General features: G+C 47.4%; 1 protein-coding gene across 1 annotated transcript in view; it reads left to right on the top strand.

The window, feature by feature from the left end:
• ATP10A (ATPase phospholipid transporting 10A (putative)) overlaps nucleotides 1–17,105 on the top strand; it is a 176,257-nt gene that overhangs the window by 107,002 nt on the left and 52,150 nt on the right. Inside the window, 1 exon segment of the mRNA XM_032622097.1 lies at nucleotides 7,409–7,494. Coding sequence (XP_032477988.1) covers nucleotides 7,409–7,494 — 86 coding nt within the window.

Raw genomic sequence — 17,105 nt, forward strand, 5'->3', positions numbered from 1 at the left:
TCTATTTCTGTTTGTATTGGGCATAAACTCCCAGTGTTACACTGAACTATGAAACCAATTGGAGAGAAGATTCTTTGGTTGAAGACTCCTTATACATTTGGCTTCTCCTGCCCCCAGGACCAGAGTGCCTTTGGTTTCATTCAGGTTTTTAGTTATTTAATAAAATCTGATTGATCACGGGACACCCTGCCATGAGCCAGGGAACACCGTGGTAGATGATTTCTTTCCCATTTCAGGGTAACTGACTGAAAATATTGATTTGGCAATCTAATCTTTGCAGTAAATAAGTAAATTCATTCATTCATTCAGTATTGGGCCGTCTGCCCTCTTTTGAATGCCCACAGCACTGACAGGCGTGTAGTAAATACAAATTGTACTAAAAATGGAAAATAAGAGTTGGGGTAGTTATTCCATGCATTTGGGTTAAATGTTTTGCCTAAATTAATGCAGGTATTGTTCACCCATCATCAATAAATAAGCAGCCAAATTAGAGGCTATGAAGAGATCATTTGATATTGCTACCCTCACACTTGTAAAAGAGGAACTGTGCTTTCTGGAACACAGAGAGGCCCTACCGGGCCCCCTGCCAGCCCCATCTGCCTTAGCATCAGGTGAGGGGTGTCTGGTAATCAAGGGGTCCAGGCCTCCAAGGGCTCAGCACGGAGCTCTGGGTCTATTCGGGAGCTTGTGGTACATGAGATCCTTGAGGAATAAGCATCTGTCACCCCTGGGTCATGTGTGCACCAGACCCTGTGCTGGTCTTGAGGAAACAGAAGTCCTGTCCTCAGAGAATCTGAGGTCTAGGGAAGGAGCAGTGTGTGTGGGGGCCATGCAAGCACAGAGTAGCAGTACCCTCCTGCCCAACCTAAGGCAGGGGGCTGTCCACATCCTGCAGTACAGGGGGCGGTTAGCCAGGTGGAGTCAGGTGGGAGGGCAAAGGATGCCATGTGGAAAGGTGTGGGCCTCTCCAGGGCCCCTGAGTGCAGGAACGGGTGCCAGGAGGGATGGGGGCAGCCAACAGGGTCACCTCGGGGCCCCCTGGGCAGAGCCTGGCTGCAGCATGGAGGTGCAGATCTCATTCCATAGTGCAGCAGCCGAAGTAGGGTGATCAGCCTTCAAAGGCCACTGTGGGGCAGTGATGTTGAGGCTGGAGGTGGAGGGGAACCCTGAGTCCCTTGTGTGGAGGAGATCGTGACAGACCACAGGACACAAAGGGCGTCTTCAGGATGGGGGTCCCAGAGGCAGAGAATAGAAGGAGCTCATGCATGCCCAGGTCTGGCCGCTGGTGCAGGAGGTGGTGTTGCCAGGCTCTGTGGATCCTCTCACCAGCCTCCTCTGGGACCCAGAGACCAAGACAGCACAGCCTCACTCTGAAGTCTCCACAGGGAGATCCAGGTGAGGTTCCTGCTGGCGGCACCTGCTTGTCCCATCGGCAAAGCAATGTAAACTGGTTTATGTAACATTTTAATTTTTAAATTATTTTTTAATTTTTAAAATATATTTATTTATTTTTTGCTGCATTGGGTCTTTGTTGCTGTGTGGGCTTTCTCTAGTCACGGCGAGTGGGGCCTACTCTTTGTTGCGGTGCGGGGGCTTCTCGTTGCGGTGGCTTCTCTTCTTGAGGAGGACGGGCTCTAGGTGTGTGGGCCTCAGTAGTTGTGGCATGTGGGCTCAGTACTTGTGGCTCACGGGCTCAGTAGTTGTGGCTCGCGGGCTCTAGAGCGCAAGCTCAGTAGTTGTGGCACACAGGCTTAGTTGCTCCGCAGCATGTGGGATCTTCCTGGACCAGGGCTTGAACCCTTGTCCCCTGTATTGGCAGGCTGATTCTTAACCACTGCACCACCAGGGTAACTTTTTTTTACCACCAGGGTAACACCACCTATGTAACTTTTTTATGATAAAAAATAATGTCTCTTCTTTAATGGACTATAAATGGCCTTTTTCAGACATCGCTCCTTCTGTTTTAGGATGGAGGAAGTCCACTTTTGCTTTTACAGAGTATTTATTAGTCATTCATTTAATGCAGTGGTCCCCAACCCCCAGGCTGTGGACCGGTAATGGTCCAAAGCCTGAACCATCCCCCACCCAACCCCACACTACCCCCATCCGTGGAAACATTATCTTCCACAAAACCAGTCCCTGGTGCCAAAAGGGTTGGGGACCACTAATTTAATGCAAATGTGAAACACAAGATTGATGACAGAATTTTGCACAGCAAAGGAAACCATAAACAAGATGAAAAGACAACCCTCAGAATGGGAGAAAATATTTGCAAATGAAGCAACAGACAAAAGATTAATCTCCAAAATATACAAACAGCTCGTGGAACTCAATATCAAAAAAACAAACAACCCAATTAAAAAATGGGTGGAAGACCTAAATAGACATTTCATCAAAGAAGACATACAAGAGGCACATGAAAAGATGCTCAACATCACTAATTATTAGAGAAATGCACATCAAAACTGCAATGAGGTATATCACCTCACACCGGTCAGAATGGCCATCATCAAAAGATCTACAAGCTATAAATGCCAGACAGGGTGTGGAGAAAAGGGAACCCTCATACACTGTTGGTGGGAATGTAAATTGATACAACCACTATGGAAAACAGTTTGGAGGTTCCTTAAAAAACTAAAAATAGAACTACCATAGGATGCAGCAATCCCACTACTGGGCATATACCCTGAGAAAACCATAATTCAAAAGGACACATGTACCCCAGTGTTCATTGCAGCAATATTTACAATAGCCAGGACATGGAAACAACCTAAATGTCCATTGACAGGTGAATGGATAAAGAAGTTGTGGTACATACATACAATGGAATATTACTCAGCCATGAAAAGGAACGTAACTGGGTCATTTGTAGAGATGTAGATGGACCTAGAGACTGTCATACAGAGTGAAGTAAGTCAGAAAGAGAAAAACAAATATCGTATATTAATGCATATATGTGGAATCTAGAAAAATGGTACAGATGAACCTTATTTGTAAGGCAGGAATAGAGACGTAGATGTAGAGCACAGACATGTGGACACAGGAGGGGAAGGAGAGGGTGGGATGAATTGGGAGATCAGGATTGATGTACATACACTACCATGTGTAAAATAGATACCTAGTGGGAACATGCTATAAAGCACAGGAAGCTCAACTTGGTGCTTTGTGATGACCTAAGGGGGTGGGATGGGGGTGGGTGGGAGGGAGGTCCATGAGGAAGGGGATATAGGTATACATATAATTGATTCACTTCATTGTACAGCAGAAACTAACACGACATTGTAAAGCAATTATACTCCAATTTTAAAAAAGAAAAAGAATCTTCCTGGTGAATCAAACGTTCATTCAGCGACTGGTCTGGGTACTGCATTCGATACCAGACTCCCCTGTGTGGTTGAACCAGGGACATGGCACCTACGCAGGTAGCTGTTCTACCTGAGAGGGTGCCAAGTGTCAGGAGGATGTGGGAGCTGGGCATCTGTGGAGGGAAGAAGGAGGGACCACAATCTGGGGTGACTTGGCCCACAAGGTTCTCATCTGCCACAGTTTCTAGAGAAATACAAGTTCAAAGGCAGGGGCCAGGGGTCTCCCCTGTGTCACCACCCTGCCTCTTCTTTCCCACCTACCTAATGAGGTCAAATCACTTCATCCAAAGAAGCTTGAGAAATGTTTGCAGCAGAAACCACGTGCATTTTATTGCCAGTAAGGTGCTTGTTTGGATATGTAGGCTCTGCAGTGAATGATGTCAGCTGCACTTGGCCCAAGATGCCAGGTGTGCTGTGGCCAAGCTGCAGAGAGAGTGGGCGGCATGGCTGAAGGCCTGCTGGTGTGACGGTATCCTCGTGGATCATGCTGCTTCTGCAGCGCCTTCCAGTACCAAGGCCATTGCAGGCGGTGGGGGTGGGTGGGTAGTTAGAATCACCTCTGCATTCATGGAACTGTGAATTCACAGGGCTCCGGAGATCTTGGAGAGCCAAGTCTAAATGCCAAGAGGTCTGCACTTCTTAATCAGAAGAACTAGGAGTAAATCCCAGGGCTCCTGATTTTTTTACTCCGGTTTTCGGTGAACTGTGCTAACTACATCCAGGGGCATTGCTGAAGATGGGAAGGGGGTACATTTAATTGACGTATGTTTTTGAAAACATTCAAACTTTGACATGTTTGTTTCTTTGGTAATTTCTGTGGAATCAGTTGTACACTTTCTGGCTTATACATACGTTATCGAAAAGATAATGCAAGATAGTCTTGGTGAGGTCGGCGGCTGAGCTGGATGTCTGAGAGGCCAAGGAGCTTCCCTCACTTGCTCCAAGGTCGCTTGACCTTGGGCATGGTCCTTAATTACCCCACATTAAAGGTAGTTTGAAAACCAACCTCATTCGGCGGTGGTGAACACCACTTAGCAAAATGCCTAGCAGTAGGTGACCTATAAACCATTGTAGCTGTAATTGATGATTATGATATAGATATCGGTACAGAGGTGCCCTCGGGTGAGTTAAGCGTGAGGCTCTCTGTATTTGTGCTGAAATTCCTGGATCTCTGAGCTAGGTGCTACTTGATGATTCATCTGTTTCTTCACAGTCAATTGTCAATGATTGTTTATATTTGTTTTCTTTAAACTTTTTTTTGTGGTAAAATACACATAACAACAAAAGTTACAATTTTAACCCTTTTTTGTTGTTTTTTTTTTTTAGATAGAGTCTCTTTATTGCTTTGAACTTTTCTTTTCTTTTCTTTTCTTTTCCTTTTTTGGCACGCTGTGTGACTTGCAGGATCTTAGTTCCCTGGCCAGGGATTGAACCTGGGCCCTTGCCAGTGAAAGCACAGAGAGAAAGTGTGGAGTCCTAACCACTGGACAACCAGGGAATTCCCCATTTTAACTTTTTTTTAAATGTACAGTTCTGTGACATTAAGTACATTCACATTCTTGTGCAACAGTCACCACCATCCATCTCCAGAACTCTTTCATCTTCCCCAACTTTTTGTCTGCTTTTTCAAAAAATGGATTTAGCATGCTTGGGATGGAAGGGTAGACTGGACCTTCTGTCCATGCTCCGGTACCAGGTCAATAGAAGGTTGGCTGTTGGATGACTTGGGCACTACCTTGAGGCCAGTTTGGCATGAAGGAGATGGGTAGATGATTGGATGGAGTGATGAATAAATATATTTCTTAAATGGGGTTATTAAGAGATTGCCAATTACTTTGGAAACAATCAAGGTAAGTAGAATTTTCTCATCCAAAGGGTGTGCTCTGGACATGAAACCCTTTTTAAATGGGAAACTCAGAGATGGTCTCTGTATTAGTTTGTTAGGGCTAGGAGTGGCCCAAACAACAAATTTATTTTCTCACAGTGCTGGAGGCTGCAGAGTCCAAGGTCAGGGTGTCCACAGGGCTGCTCTCTTTGAAACCCCTCTCCTTGGCTTGTAGATGGGTGTCTCTTCCCTTTTTCTTTTCACAGTCTTCCCTCAGTTTGTGTCTGTGTCCAAATTCCCTCTTCTTATAAGTACACCAAGCAGATTGTATGAGGGCTAACCTTGATGATCACATTTTACCTTAATTATCTTTGAAAAGACCCTATGTCCAAATACAGTCACATTCTGAGGTACTGGGGTTTAGGACTTCAATGTATGGATTCTGGGGGTGGCGTAAGGAGACACAGTTTAACCCATAACGGTCTCTAAAAATCCCTCCAGCTCTAAAAATCCTCCCCAGTTCCAGACAAAGCAGAGGAGGCCAGGCACCCCATGCCCTGGGGATGCACATTCCCCAAAGGCACATGGTTATTAGTAGAACATTACAAATGCAGCTCTGAAGCCCCAGAGACAGAATGTTCTACCATTTCTGAGCCATGCACATTACATTTTTCTTAGAGAGAAAGAATCATAAACAGAGACAGAGTATTTTAAGCCTACCCTCCCTGTCTGCCAAGAATAACCCTGGTGTGCTGCAGAACTCCCTCCCTTCATGGCCATCCTGGGCACTGTATCTGCAGATGTCTGCTCTGGAAAAGTCAGCCAACTGGCTTCAAGAGAAGCACAAGGCTTGAAATAAACACCACTTCTCCAAGCATAGCCTTACTCTGGAACAGAGCCAGAGGCCATTTCAGTCCACGGAGAGAGGGGCCGATGGCTAATGAAACTTCAGGAAGAGCCTTTTAAAATGGCACTTTCCTTTCAGCTGTTGAATTGAGCTACTACTATGTAGTGAGTTCTTTTAATGTACATGCTATACGGGAAAACAGTCAGGACAGACTTTTGAGTCATTGCCTTTACAGCCGTATCCTGTCCCAGGGAGGGCATTGTTTCGCTGGAGTAATAGTTATCTGGGTGGGTATCAACAATGTTTACGGTATTCCTTTGATTTTTAACCAGTTGCACTTCTTTTTTTTTTTTGCGGTACGCGGGCCTCTCACTGTTGTGGCCTCTCCTGTTGCGGAGCACAGGCTCCGGACGCGGAGGCTCAGCGGCCATGGCTCACGGGCCCAGCCGCTCTGCGGCATGTGGGATCTTCTCGGACCGGGGCACGAACCCGTGTCCCCTGCATCGGCAGGCGGACTCTCAACCACTGCGCCACCAGGGAAGCCCCAGTTGCACTTTTTTTGTGACACTATGCTTGCATGAGGAAAGACAAGTCCTTTTTTTTTTTTTTTTTTTTTTTTAACCACGTGTGACACTCATGGAGAAAAGAGAGTGGCCAGCCTGATCAAAGTAAGCTGATTTTTAAAAACCCATAAATGTACTCAGTTATTTACACTAAAGACATATTCCCGGTATTTCTCTCCTCCCTCCCTACCACCCCCCTCCTCTCGCCCCTTCCCTCTCCCCACTCCTCATTTCTCCACTCGAGCCAGGACTTGCTTCATCTATCAGTGCCAAATTCTAAGTGAAGGACTTTCTTTGTGGTGAGCTGTCATTTTTTCATCAAGCAGAATAATAAAGAAATTGGTGGCTGACACATTGATTATTTAACTGTTTTTCCCCAAATATCTGTGAAGAATTTTTAGCGCACATTGAGGAAGTGATATTTTTATTCTAAGTTCCTATTTTCCAGATGGAATCTGCTTCTCTAAATCTGTGTAGAAAGTTGGAAGGTGCTGGTCTGTCTCAAGAAACTCACGCGTTTCTTCCCGTCACTAGTGGCTTCCCTCTTATACCATATGTGCTTAATTTGCATTAGAGCTACAGTTCTATGGGCTCACTGTCATTCACTGTAAAAACAAAGATGCACAGGCCAAGTGCTCTGTGTGGGGTATGTGTGTGTGTGAGAGAGAGAGAGACTCTGCACAGGTTACAAGGCAGAGTCCTTCTTCATGGAATGTTCCTGCTGTGGGTGGGAGACAGAGAAGCAAGTGCCTTTTAGATGGACAGGCTGAGCTCAGATCTCTCTAATGTGTATGTGCTATTATTTTAGGTCTCCGAATTCAATCCTTTGACGTTCACCAGCGTAATCGAGTGTGAGAAGCCCAACAACGACCTGACTAGGTTTCGTGGGTGCATGTGAGTATCAGACCTCTGCCTGGGCTTCCCCTTCTGTTTGACAGACTACATGTACATATGTGGTCAACCCTTGAGCAACACGGGTTGGGGGATGCCAACCCCCACCCAGTTGAAAATTCACATGGTCAGTGTCGATGGGGGATTGGTTCCGGGACCTGCCAGGGATACCAGAATCCATGGATGCTCAAGCCCTGATAGTCTGCCCTCTGGATGTGCGATTCTGCATCCATGGATTCAGCCAGTCTCGGATGGTGTAGTACTGTGTTTATTGAAAAAAACCTGTGAATAAATGGAACTGCACAGCTCAAACCCGTGTTGTTCAATGGTCCACTTTGTATACTATATAGTATACATATATATATATATATATATATAGTACTATATATATATATATATATATATATATATATATATTCTTTGCCACTTGGTGCAGCCTTTGAGGAATGTTGCCCTGCACCTGAGCTCATGGGGCTGCTTGGTAAGAGCCTGTCAGCAGTAGAAGTTTGTCAGATCCCCTCCCTCTAGCAGCCAGAGAAGGTGGGGACGTGGGAAAAAAGGTTGACTACATGTGGCCCCATAAATGTAAGCACAGGCCCCAGGCAGGAGGAGCCTGCCTGGAAGTTCATTCCTTCATTCATGCACTCAGCCATTGAACAAGTATTTGCTGAGCACCTACTGTGTGCTAGGCTCTTTTCAAGGCTCTGGGGATAACACAGTGAACTGAATAGAAAAGAAATTTCTGCCTTCATGTTTATTTCACTCTAGTTAGAGAGACAGTAAACGAAATAAGAAGTCCTAGAGCATGTTAACTTGTCCAGCTCCTTGCTCCAAAACAGAGAGACAAGAAAGGTAGATGAATGACATTGGATTGGCCATCTGTTGGTCCTTGTTGAAGCTGGGCTGGGGGTACATGGGAAGTATGGACTGGTATCTCTGCTTCTGTGAACAGTTGGAAATTACCATAATCGTGTTAATAGTTGTGCACGACTTGGCTGGGCAGTGTGGGGAAAAGGGAGGAGGGAGAGAACAGGGTGTAGCGTGGAGTTGTGGAGCCTGTTGGGGGCAGTGGGGGTGCCCCCCCACAGAGGGATCCAGCTGTGTGGGCATGAGCCTGGGGGCCACAGGTGTGACCTGGAGAATTGGGACCTCCCACGGCTGTCCGGCTCTGAGGGCCAGCTGACCAGGATGCTGCTTAGCGGTCCAGGTGCAGCGTGGGTGCCTAGGACACACAGGTAACACAGGCGCTCTGCTCCTGGAGGGGCTCCACTGCTGAGAGCTTTTGGTGTGAGGTCAAGTCTTCTGCTTTGCTGACATGTCCAGCAATGTTTCCTTTGCCCAGCACGCGGCAGGCTTCCCATCATGTTGCGGGGCAGGGGGAGAGTCAGTGAATGAAAAGTGTGAACAGCGAAGGGCCAGATACTGCCTGTCACCTGCTGAAATTGCGGGTACTTGTCTGAGGATCGACTAGAACTTGAAAGTGTTAGATCACCCCTTAAAGGAACCAGTTAAAGGAGAGTAAAAACTCATTAGAAAAATACTAAAATGTCATCTGTAAAATTTGGGGGAAGATACTCAGCTGTCCGTCCGAAACTGGTCTGCTGTGGGTTTCTCAGCCCCTGTGGCCCCCCTGGGCTTCACACACGTGGCACCGTCCTCTGCACCACCCCAAATCTCCCGGGTCAGGCGGGCAGAACAGAGCAGATGCTGGATCCACAGACCCTGAAATGACTACTGTGAAGGAGGTGGAGGCAGCCTCTAGGGAGAATGTTCTGTCGACATTCTTGCTGATGGGGTAATTTTTTGGTGCCAACTCTCCCAAAGGAAAAAGCTAGACCTCCTTCTCCTGACTATACCCTGGCCTGTGCTCTCCTGCTCTGTGGGGCCTCTGGAGCCCTGTTCTCAGACCACTCCTCACACTCTTGTTGCCTGCCCAAGACTTGGATTAGCGCTGCAGGGGGTTTAGCCCCAAGTCAGCAGCTCTTGGTCCTGCCCTTGGGAGCTACCTCTGTGTTAAACAAGGGTATTGACCAAGTCTGGCTTAGTGCTGAGGCTGGCAGGCTCTGGAGCCCACGCTTTCCAGCAAGATAGCTCTGGCAAACTACTGAACATTACTCATCTGTATAATGGGGAGAATCCAGGAGCCCCCTTGTGTCATGGGTGCAAAGCTTTGTCAATTTAATACATGGAAAGCTTTCAGAAGGGTGGGTGCTTAATAAACGTTGGCTACTATTATGGTCATTGCTGCCGTTGTTAACATTTCTTTGACCAAATTACTATATAGTAATATATTATTACTATCATACTATAGAGCAGGGAGAGAGACAGGTCAGGAGGGAGGCAAAGGCGAGAACTCAAATGTTCCCTGGGGAGGGGGATACAGTGGAAGAGGAGGCTGGGAGGATGGTTTGTCTACTATGTGTGGATCATGGGGAGCTATAGATGGAGGAGAGATGGGGTTTGGGATTCATTGCATTTGAGGAGCTGGCGAGTGCATTCGGTGGAGTGACAGAAAAAAAGTCTATGTGATAGGAATTCAGGGGAGTAGGCGCTAAAGACACAGGTTTGGGGAACCTCTGTCTAGAGGTTGTGTTTGAGGACGGAGAGACACCAGACCAACATGGGACAGAAGGCAAGAGAGAAAAGGAATGAAGACAAAGCAATCCCAACAGGCAGGAGCAGGATCCCTTGGGGATGTGGTTCCAAAGGCAACGCCCAGTGGAGGAGGCCCAGAGGGACATTTAGGAAGGAGGTCTGCCAGATGCTGGACTCCACAGGAACCTGGGAAAGGGGAGGGCCGCACTGTTGGAGTAGAGCCCAGATTATAGGAGATGGAAGAGGAATTGTACTTTCAACCACTCTTTCTAGAAATGTGGTTTGAAAAGGAGGGACAGGGCCAGAGATGAAAACCTCCAAAAAAGAAGAGGGACACTTGTTAGGAAGAGAGAAAATAACAGAAGGCCAGGCTGGAGATCTTCATGGGGACCTCCATGCAAAGGGATTCAGTGATCCGGGAAAGGGGTGTCCCTTGGCCCCTCGCCCACCTGCAGCCCCTGCATTGCCTCCAAGCTGGCCCTCAGCTGACTTGGTGCCCCAGCTGCCTCTTTCTTGGGAAGACGGCCTCAAGAGGATAGCACTGTGCCTATGGCCGGCTAGGCTGACTTTGGCCGCTCAGAGAGATGCTGCCAGCAAGTGTTCCCAGCATGCATCCTTCTCGCTGGCACGTTGCCCAAGAAAGGCAAGAAGGGCAACTCTCCCCAGGTGACACCTCTTCCCACTCTGGTCCAGCCTTGTCATGCTTTCTCTTACTTTTCACAGCAAGCCAACCTGCCCTGAGACTCATGCTATAGAGCCCGGCCAGTTCAGGCCTCTGCATGCCTAAACCTCCATACGTTTGTGACTTGCTCTCTCTACCAGGTGATATTTGGGATTTGCTACAAGATTGTCAGGGTGCAGACAGGCCCCTCTCCCAGCTAGGCCTGTCCAGCCAGGAGCTCTGGAGGTTGGGTGTTGGTGGCAGTGTGTTAAAAGCTCTTCCCTCCGTGACTCGGGCTGAAGTCTCCAGGAAGAGTGCTGAGGGGAGGAGAGGGGAGGGCAGGTGAGCAGAGCCTCTGGGAGGGGCCTGGTCACCCCAGGTCCTGAGTCCTGCCTCTAGGCAGAAGGAAGGGAGGAGTCCCCAGCCCCGCTACTGGTCCTGATGCTCAGGGGTGGGGCTAACCTGGGTGGTAGAGCTGAGATTTAGACCCAGGGGGTAGACCAGCTGCTGAGCCAGTTCCCTGGTTTGCTGGCTCTCACTGTCTGCTCCTGGTGGCTTTCCTTCAGCCTAAACTCAGCTGCCGCCCTGTAGCCTCACTCACACTGGAGAACCCAGGACTATAGGCCACTGGACAGGCCATCAGATTTCACTCTTATTTGGACCAGTCCATCCAAACTGGAAACCTTAGCTGTTTGCAGCTGGAGAACTAAGCTTGCTTGGGGTCGTACCAAGAAGTCCCAAGTCTGAATTCCAGCTCTTCCCCTCCCCTGGGCAAGTGGCCTTAGGAAAGTTATCCTGTGTTTCCAAGCCCCGGCTTCCTCCTAATTCTGGAGAGAACAGTGGCTGACATTGAATGGAGTGAAAGACACAACGTGAATCAGAGCACTTCGTGCAAGAGGGTGGTGTCAGCCATGCTGTGTGGTCGCATTGGTGTGAAATGTCCACAGTAAGAATATCTTTAGAGGCAAAAAGTGGATTCGTGGTTTGCCACAGTTGGGGGGTGGGATGGGAATGGGGAGTGACTGCCAGTGGGTACAGGGTTTCTTTCTGATGAAAACATTCTCACATTAGCTGGTGGGGAGCACTGCACAAGGCTGTGAATATAAAAAACCCTGAACTGTACACCTTAAATGGGTGAGTTGCATGGTATATGAAATATAGCTCAAGCTGTTAAAATAAGAGTGTCAGATGCATCATTATTCAAGTGCACTTTAATGCCACTAGTTTTTAATGCAATCCCTGTAGTTAAGCACTTATGAAATCCTCAGAGACAGGAGCTGGAAATAACATCGTTCCCCACCTCTTCAGCTGCCCTGGGCCCTGGCAGCCCAGAGAGCCGCTGTGGATGGGGGCTCTGGCTGCTCAGGGCACCCTGCTTAGGTTGCTCAGCAACTCCAGGGCAGGACGATATGGGCTTTGAAGCCACCAGTCAATCAAACATTTTCACTTACTCCTAAAGAATAAATAAAGCAAAGAGGTTGGTTGGTTTCATCATCTGATATGAAATTCCATTTCCAGCTGTAAAGCCAGCTCCATTTCTTATCCTAAGTCCTCCATGGAGCAGGTTCTGGGGTCCCTCCCCGTGGGCCACAGAGCCTGCTTGACCACATGAGGCTTCAGGACACTGGCTGCCATGCAGAGCCCAGGGTGTGCTTGTTGGGGCATCACCCCCCCCCCAGGCAGATGGCATGCTCCAAGACTGTGGTCACCCCAGGACACCCTGGCAGTTACCCCAGCCCCTCAGCCCAGCATCTGGATGGAGCTCTGTGTGGGTTTATATCCAAAATGTCCTCACTCCCAAGGACCAGGCTTTGAGATGAATTGTAACTGCATCAGCCAGACTCTAAAATCAGAATATTTTCATTTTACCTTAGCACCTTTAACTGATATTTACATCTCAAGAAAATCTAACATTGGCACAAAACACAGTCGGGTCATTTCTGTACTTACACAGATAAACAGAAACCTGAGCAACTCTTATTTTAAAGAAAATAATGCCTAGGACTCGGCAGTAGAGAAGCGGTTATCTCTCCTTCCATCCTCTCTACCTGTGTCAGTCGGATCCCTTCTGGAAACAGATCAGATGCTCAAATTTGAATGTGTGAGGCTATTAGCCAAGGGTCCATTTCTGCAGGAGGGGCTAGGGCTTAAGGCAGCCACAAGGGTTAGGAGCAGCTGAGCTGTGGTCACCATGAGGCCCAGTGGTCCTGGGGGGGTGAGGGGAGTGGTCCCTGGGGACTCATGTCCAGGGGCCGCCTGGGAGGCTCACCACCTTGGTTGAGGGACACAACCAGCCCAGCACTCTCTCCTAGGAGGAGCCGAGACACGCTCCCATCCTCCCTCGCCTCTGTCCACGCCTCTGGTTTCCTTCTGACATCCCCATGGGCTGGACCACCCCAAAGCTAAGGGCCAGGCAGCCTCAGCATTTGCCAGGGACTGGGGTGGGCATGGGGTACAGGATGGAAGAATATGTGAGGAGCCCATCTTTACAAGCAGAGAGAGGGAAGCACAAAATACCACAGAGTCTCCTGGCTGTGGGGTCTGGGGAGCTTAGTGTTAGCAAAACATCTTCCTGAGGGCTGTAAAATGTGAGCCCAGGGTAGCAGGCCAAGCTCCCCAAGGCAGGACGCGCTGGGCCAACAGGCAGCGTGGGTAACAGGACGTGCAGCATGGGTGGCTGGGGCCAAGAACCTGCACAGGATGGGCCCGCCCAGGGTGCAGAGTGGCCGTGTGTGCCAGAGGAAGTCAGAGATCCTGCAGGATGCTCCCAGGAGAACACAGCACTCAAACCTGCACCCTGAAACATCGATCGGTGCCTGGGTGAGAAATGGACAGGAAGGGCCAAGGCTGGTGGCATCCAAGCCACAAGGGGTGCATCGAAGGCTGCAGTAGGGAAATTTGGAAGCCTGAATTAGGGCAGTGATGCACAGAGAGTGTGAGAAGAAGGTGGATTAAAGAAATAGCCAGTGAGTAGCGGATTCAAGATGGCGGAGGAGTACGAGGACGTGGAGTTCATCTCTCTCCACAGATGCGTCAGGAATACACCTATAGATGCAACAGTTTTCACAGAACACCTGCGGAGAACTAGCAGAAGACCTTGGACACCAGAAAGGACTATAAAGGTCCCTGCATAACCGTGTAGGACAGAAAAAAAGAAGGGAGAAGGAGGAGGAGAGGAAGCTGAACGGGACCTGCATCCTGGGGTGGGGGAGCTGAAGAAGAGGAGAGATTCCCAAATTCGGAGAAACCCCCTCTCCAACGGGGAAGCCCCCTCTCTGATGGGGAATTCGATTGGGACAGAAGGGATGCATTTGAGGCTGTTGGAAGAGGGTGAAGTGGCCAATCTGTGGCAGACGGGACAGAGTGAGAAATAGACAGTCTGTACGTCCGTTCACGGGTGTGCAGGGGGGCTGGGAGCTGGTGTGTGGGGATTGGAGAACAGACCCAGAGCGAGAACTGCTGTTGGCTGTGGGGCGATGGACTGAAGGGATGGAATGGAGGAAATCCACAGCAGGAAATGCCTACGGTGGAAGACCGGACTGCCATGGAAACAGGGCACTTCTACTGAGTCACACGCAGGGGCAGGAGCCACTGTTGTAGCCTCTCTCTCCCCACACGACAGAGCCTGCCGACGACAATAAAAGAAACACACTCAGAGCTGGCCCTCACGCGCCTGTAGCTGGGCACCAGAGAAAGCCCTCACTATGGCCATATCTCTTGCACCCGTGACTGCTGGCTTTTTTGTGCATTTGGCGCTGCCAGGGCTCTGCGATCCAAGTAGTCATACCACCTCTGTGCCTGGTCCTCACAGGGACTGACCCAAGAGCTTGAAGGCAGCCTCAGGACTGGACTACTGTGGGTGGACCTCACACAGAGGTGGGGATAAAACCAAAGCTGAACCCCAGGGACAGGGTGGCTAAGGAAAAAGGTCAAAAATCTTTCTATCAGCTGTACAAGCTAAAGATTAAATCCCCACAATCAGCTAGGTAGTCCCTGTGTCTGTGGAATACCTGAGTAGGCAATGAGTGTTCCCACAAATGAAAACGGTCTAGCTCTGGCAGCTGTGGACTTTGGGGACAGCACATGCAGGAATCAGGCCAGATCAGAGTCTGAGTGGTCCCCAGAGCACCCACAGCAGGTCAAGAGACCAGCCCAGAGGCAGAGGAGAGGCTCCTGGGGAGGCGGAGGTGGGCTGTGGTTCATGGTGTGTGCAAGGACACTTACAGCGGAGACCCCAGGGAAACATAATTATTACTATTAATTCTATTTGTTTTGATTCATTCTGTTGTTGGTTCTAGCTTTTGTTGTTGTTGGGGGTTTTTTTTTGTTTTTTTTTCTTTCTCTTTTTGTTTGGTGGTGGTGTTTTAGTTTTTTTTGGTTTCTTGGGGTCTGCATGTTTTATAACGTTTATTTTTATATTTTTACTTTGCTTTTCTTTGATTCTGTGTTCTTATTTTTTCTTCTTTAATATATTTTTTCTTTTTTAAAAATATATTTCCATTTCTACTTTGCTTTTCTGTTGTCCTGTGATTTTTCCTTTTTTATTTTATTTTATCCTATTTTTTAATCCTATTTTTTGAAATCATTTTTATCAGTTTGTTCTGTTTCCTTGCTTTATTCTTCAGTAGGCACATTGCTTTGGTTTTGTTTTTAGGTTATGTGTTTCTGTTGGTTCTAATCCTAATTGTTGGATTTCGTTTTTGAGTTCTTCTATTTGTCTGGTTATTCTCTTGCTTTTTGTTTTATTTGGCTCTGTTTTTGTTTTTTTTACATATGTGTTTCCTTGTCTCTGTTTTTGTTTGATTGATTTTGTTTTTACCATTTCTCTGGGGTTTTGTTTGTCATTTTTTAAATATATTTTCTATTTTCTTTTTTTAAAATTTCTGTTTCTATGTTGCCTTTCTTTTGTTCTGTCTTTCTCCTTTCTCTTTTTCTCTTTTTTTTTTTATCATTTTCATTGATTTGTTTCTTTGCTTCATTCTTCCATTGGCACTCTGCTTTGATTTTGTTTTTTGGTTTTGTGTTTTTGTCAGCTTTCTTCTTAATTGGTGGATTTCATTCTTGGGTTCTTTTGTTTGTCTGGTTGTTCTCTTGCTTTTTGATTTATATGGTTCTGTTTTTGTTTTGTGTGTGTGTGTGTGTGTGTGTGTGTGTGTGTGTGTGTGTTTCCTTGTTTCTGTTTTTTTTATTTTACTTTTTACCATTTGGGGTTTTGTTAGTCTCTTTTTTTCTTTTTTGATGATCTTTATTGCTGGGATGAGCAACTTGCAGGGTTTGGCCCCTTGACCAGAAATCAGGCCTGAGACTCTGGTGGGGGGAGCACCAAGTCCAGGATGCTGGACCACTAAAGAATTCCCAGCCCCAGGGAAGACTAATCACCGAGAGCTCTCCTGGAGGCCTCTATCTGAATCCAGACCCGGCTCCACCCAACAGCCAGCAGCTCCCAGTGCAGGACGCCTCACACCAAACAACAAACAAGACAGGAACACAAACCCACCTATTAGCACACAGACTACCTAAAGTCATGCTAAGGTCACAGACACTCTGAAACACACCACCTGATGTGGCCCTGCTCATCAGAGGAAAATGGCTCAGCTCCACCCACCAGAATGTAGGCACCAACCCCTCCCATCAGGAAGCCTATACAAGACACTGGACCAATGCCACCAATGGGGGCAGAGAACAGAAGCAAGAGGAACTATGACCCTGCAGCCTAGGGAAAGGAAAGGACCAAATGCTGTAAATTAGACAAAATGAGAAGACAGAGAAATATCTTACAGGCAAAGGAGAAGATAAAAACCCACAAGACCAAATAAATGAAGAGGAAATAGGCAAACTACCTGAAAAAGAATTCAGAGTAATAATACTAAAGATGATCCAAAATCTTGGAAATAGAGAAAATACAAGAAACGTTTAACAAGGACCTAGAAGAACTAAAGATCAAACAAACAGTAATGAGCAACACAATAACCGAAATTTAAAATATAGTAGAAGGAATCTATAGCAGAATAATTGAGGCAGAAGAACGGATAAGTGAGCTGGAAGACAGAGAGTGGAAATAACTGTTGCAGAGCTGAATAAAGAAAAAAGAATGAAAAAAATGGAGGACAGTCTCAGAGACCTCTGGGACAACATTAAGCGCACCAACATTGGAATTATAGTCATCCCAGAAGAAGAAGAAAAAAGAAACGGGCTGAGAAAATATTTAAAGAGATTGTAGTTGAAAACATCCCCCAAATGGGAAAGGAAATAGTCAATCAAGCCCAGGAAGCGGAGAGAGTCCCATACAGGATAAACCCAAGGAGAAACATGCCAAGACATATATTAATCAAACTAACAAAAGTTAAACACAAAGAAA

This window comes from Phocoena sinus, chromosome 2, assembly GCF_008692025.1.
Source record: "Phocoena sinus isolate mPhoSin1 chromosome 2, mPhoSin1.pri, whole genome shotgun sequence".
Taxonomy (NCBI): Eukaryota; Metazoa; Chordata; class Mammalia; order Artiodactyla; family Phocoenidae; genus Phocoena; species Phocoena sinus.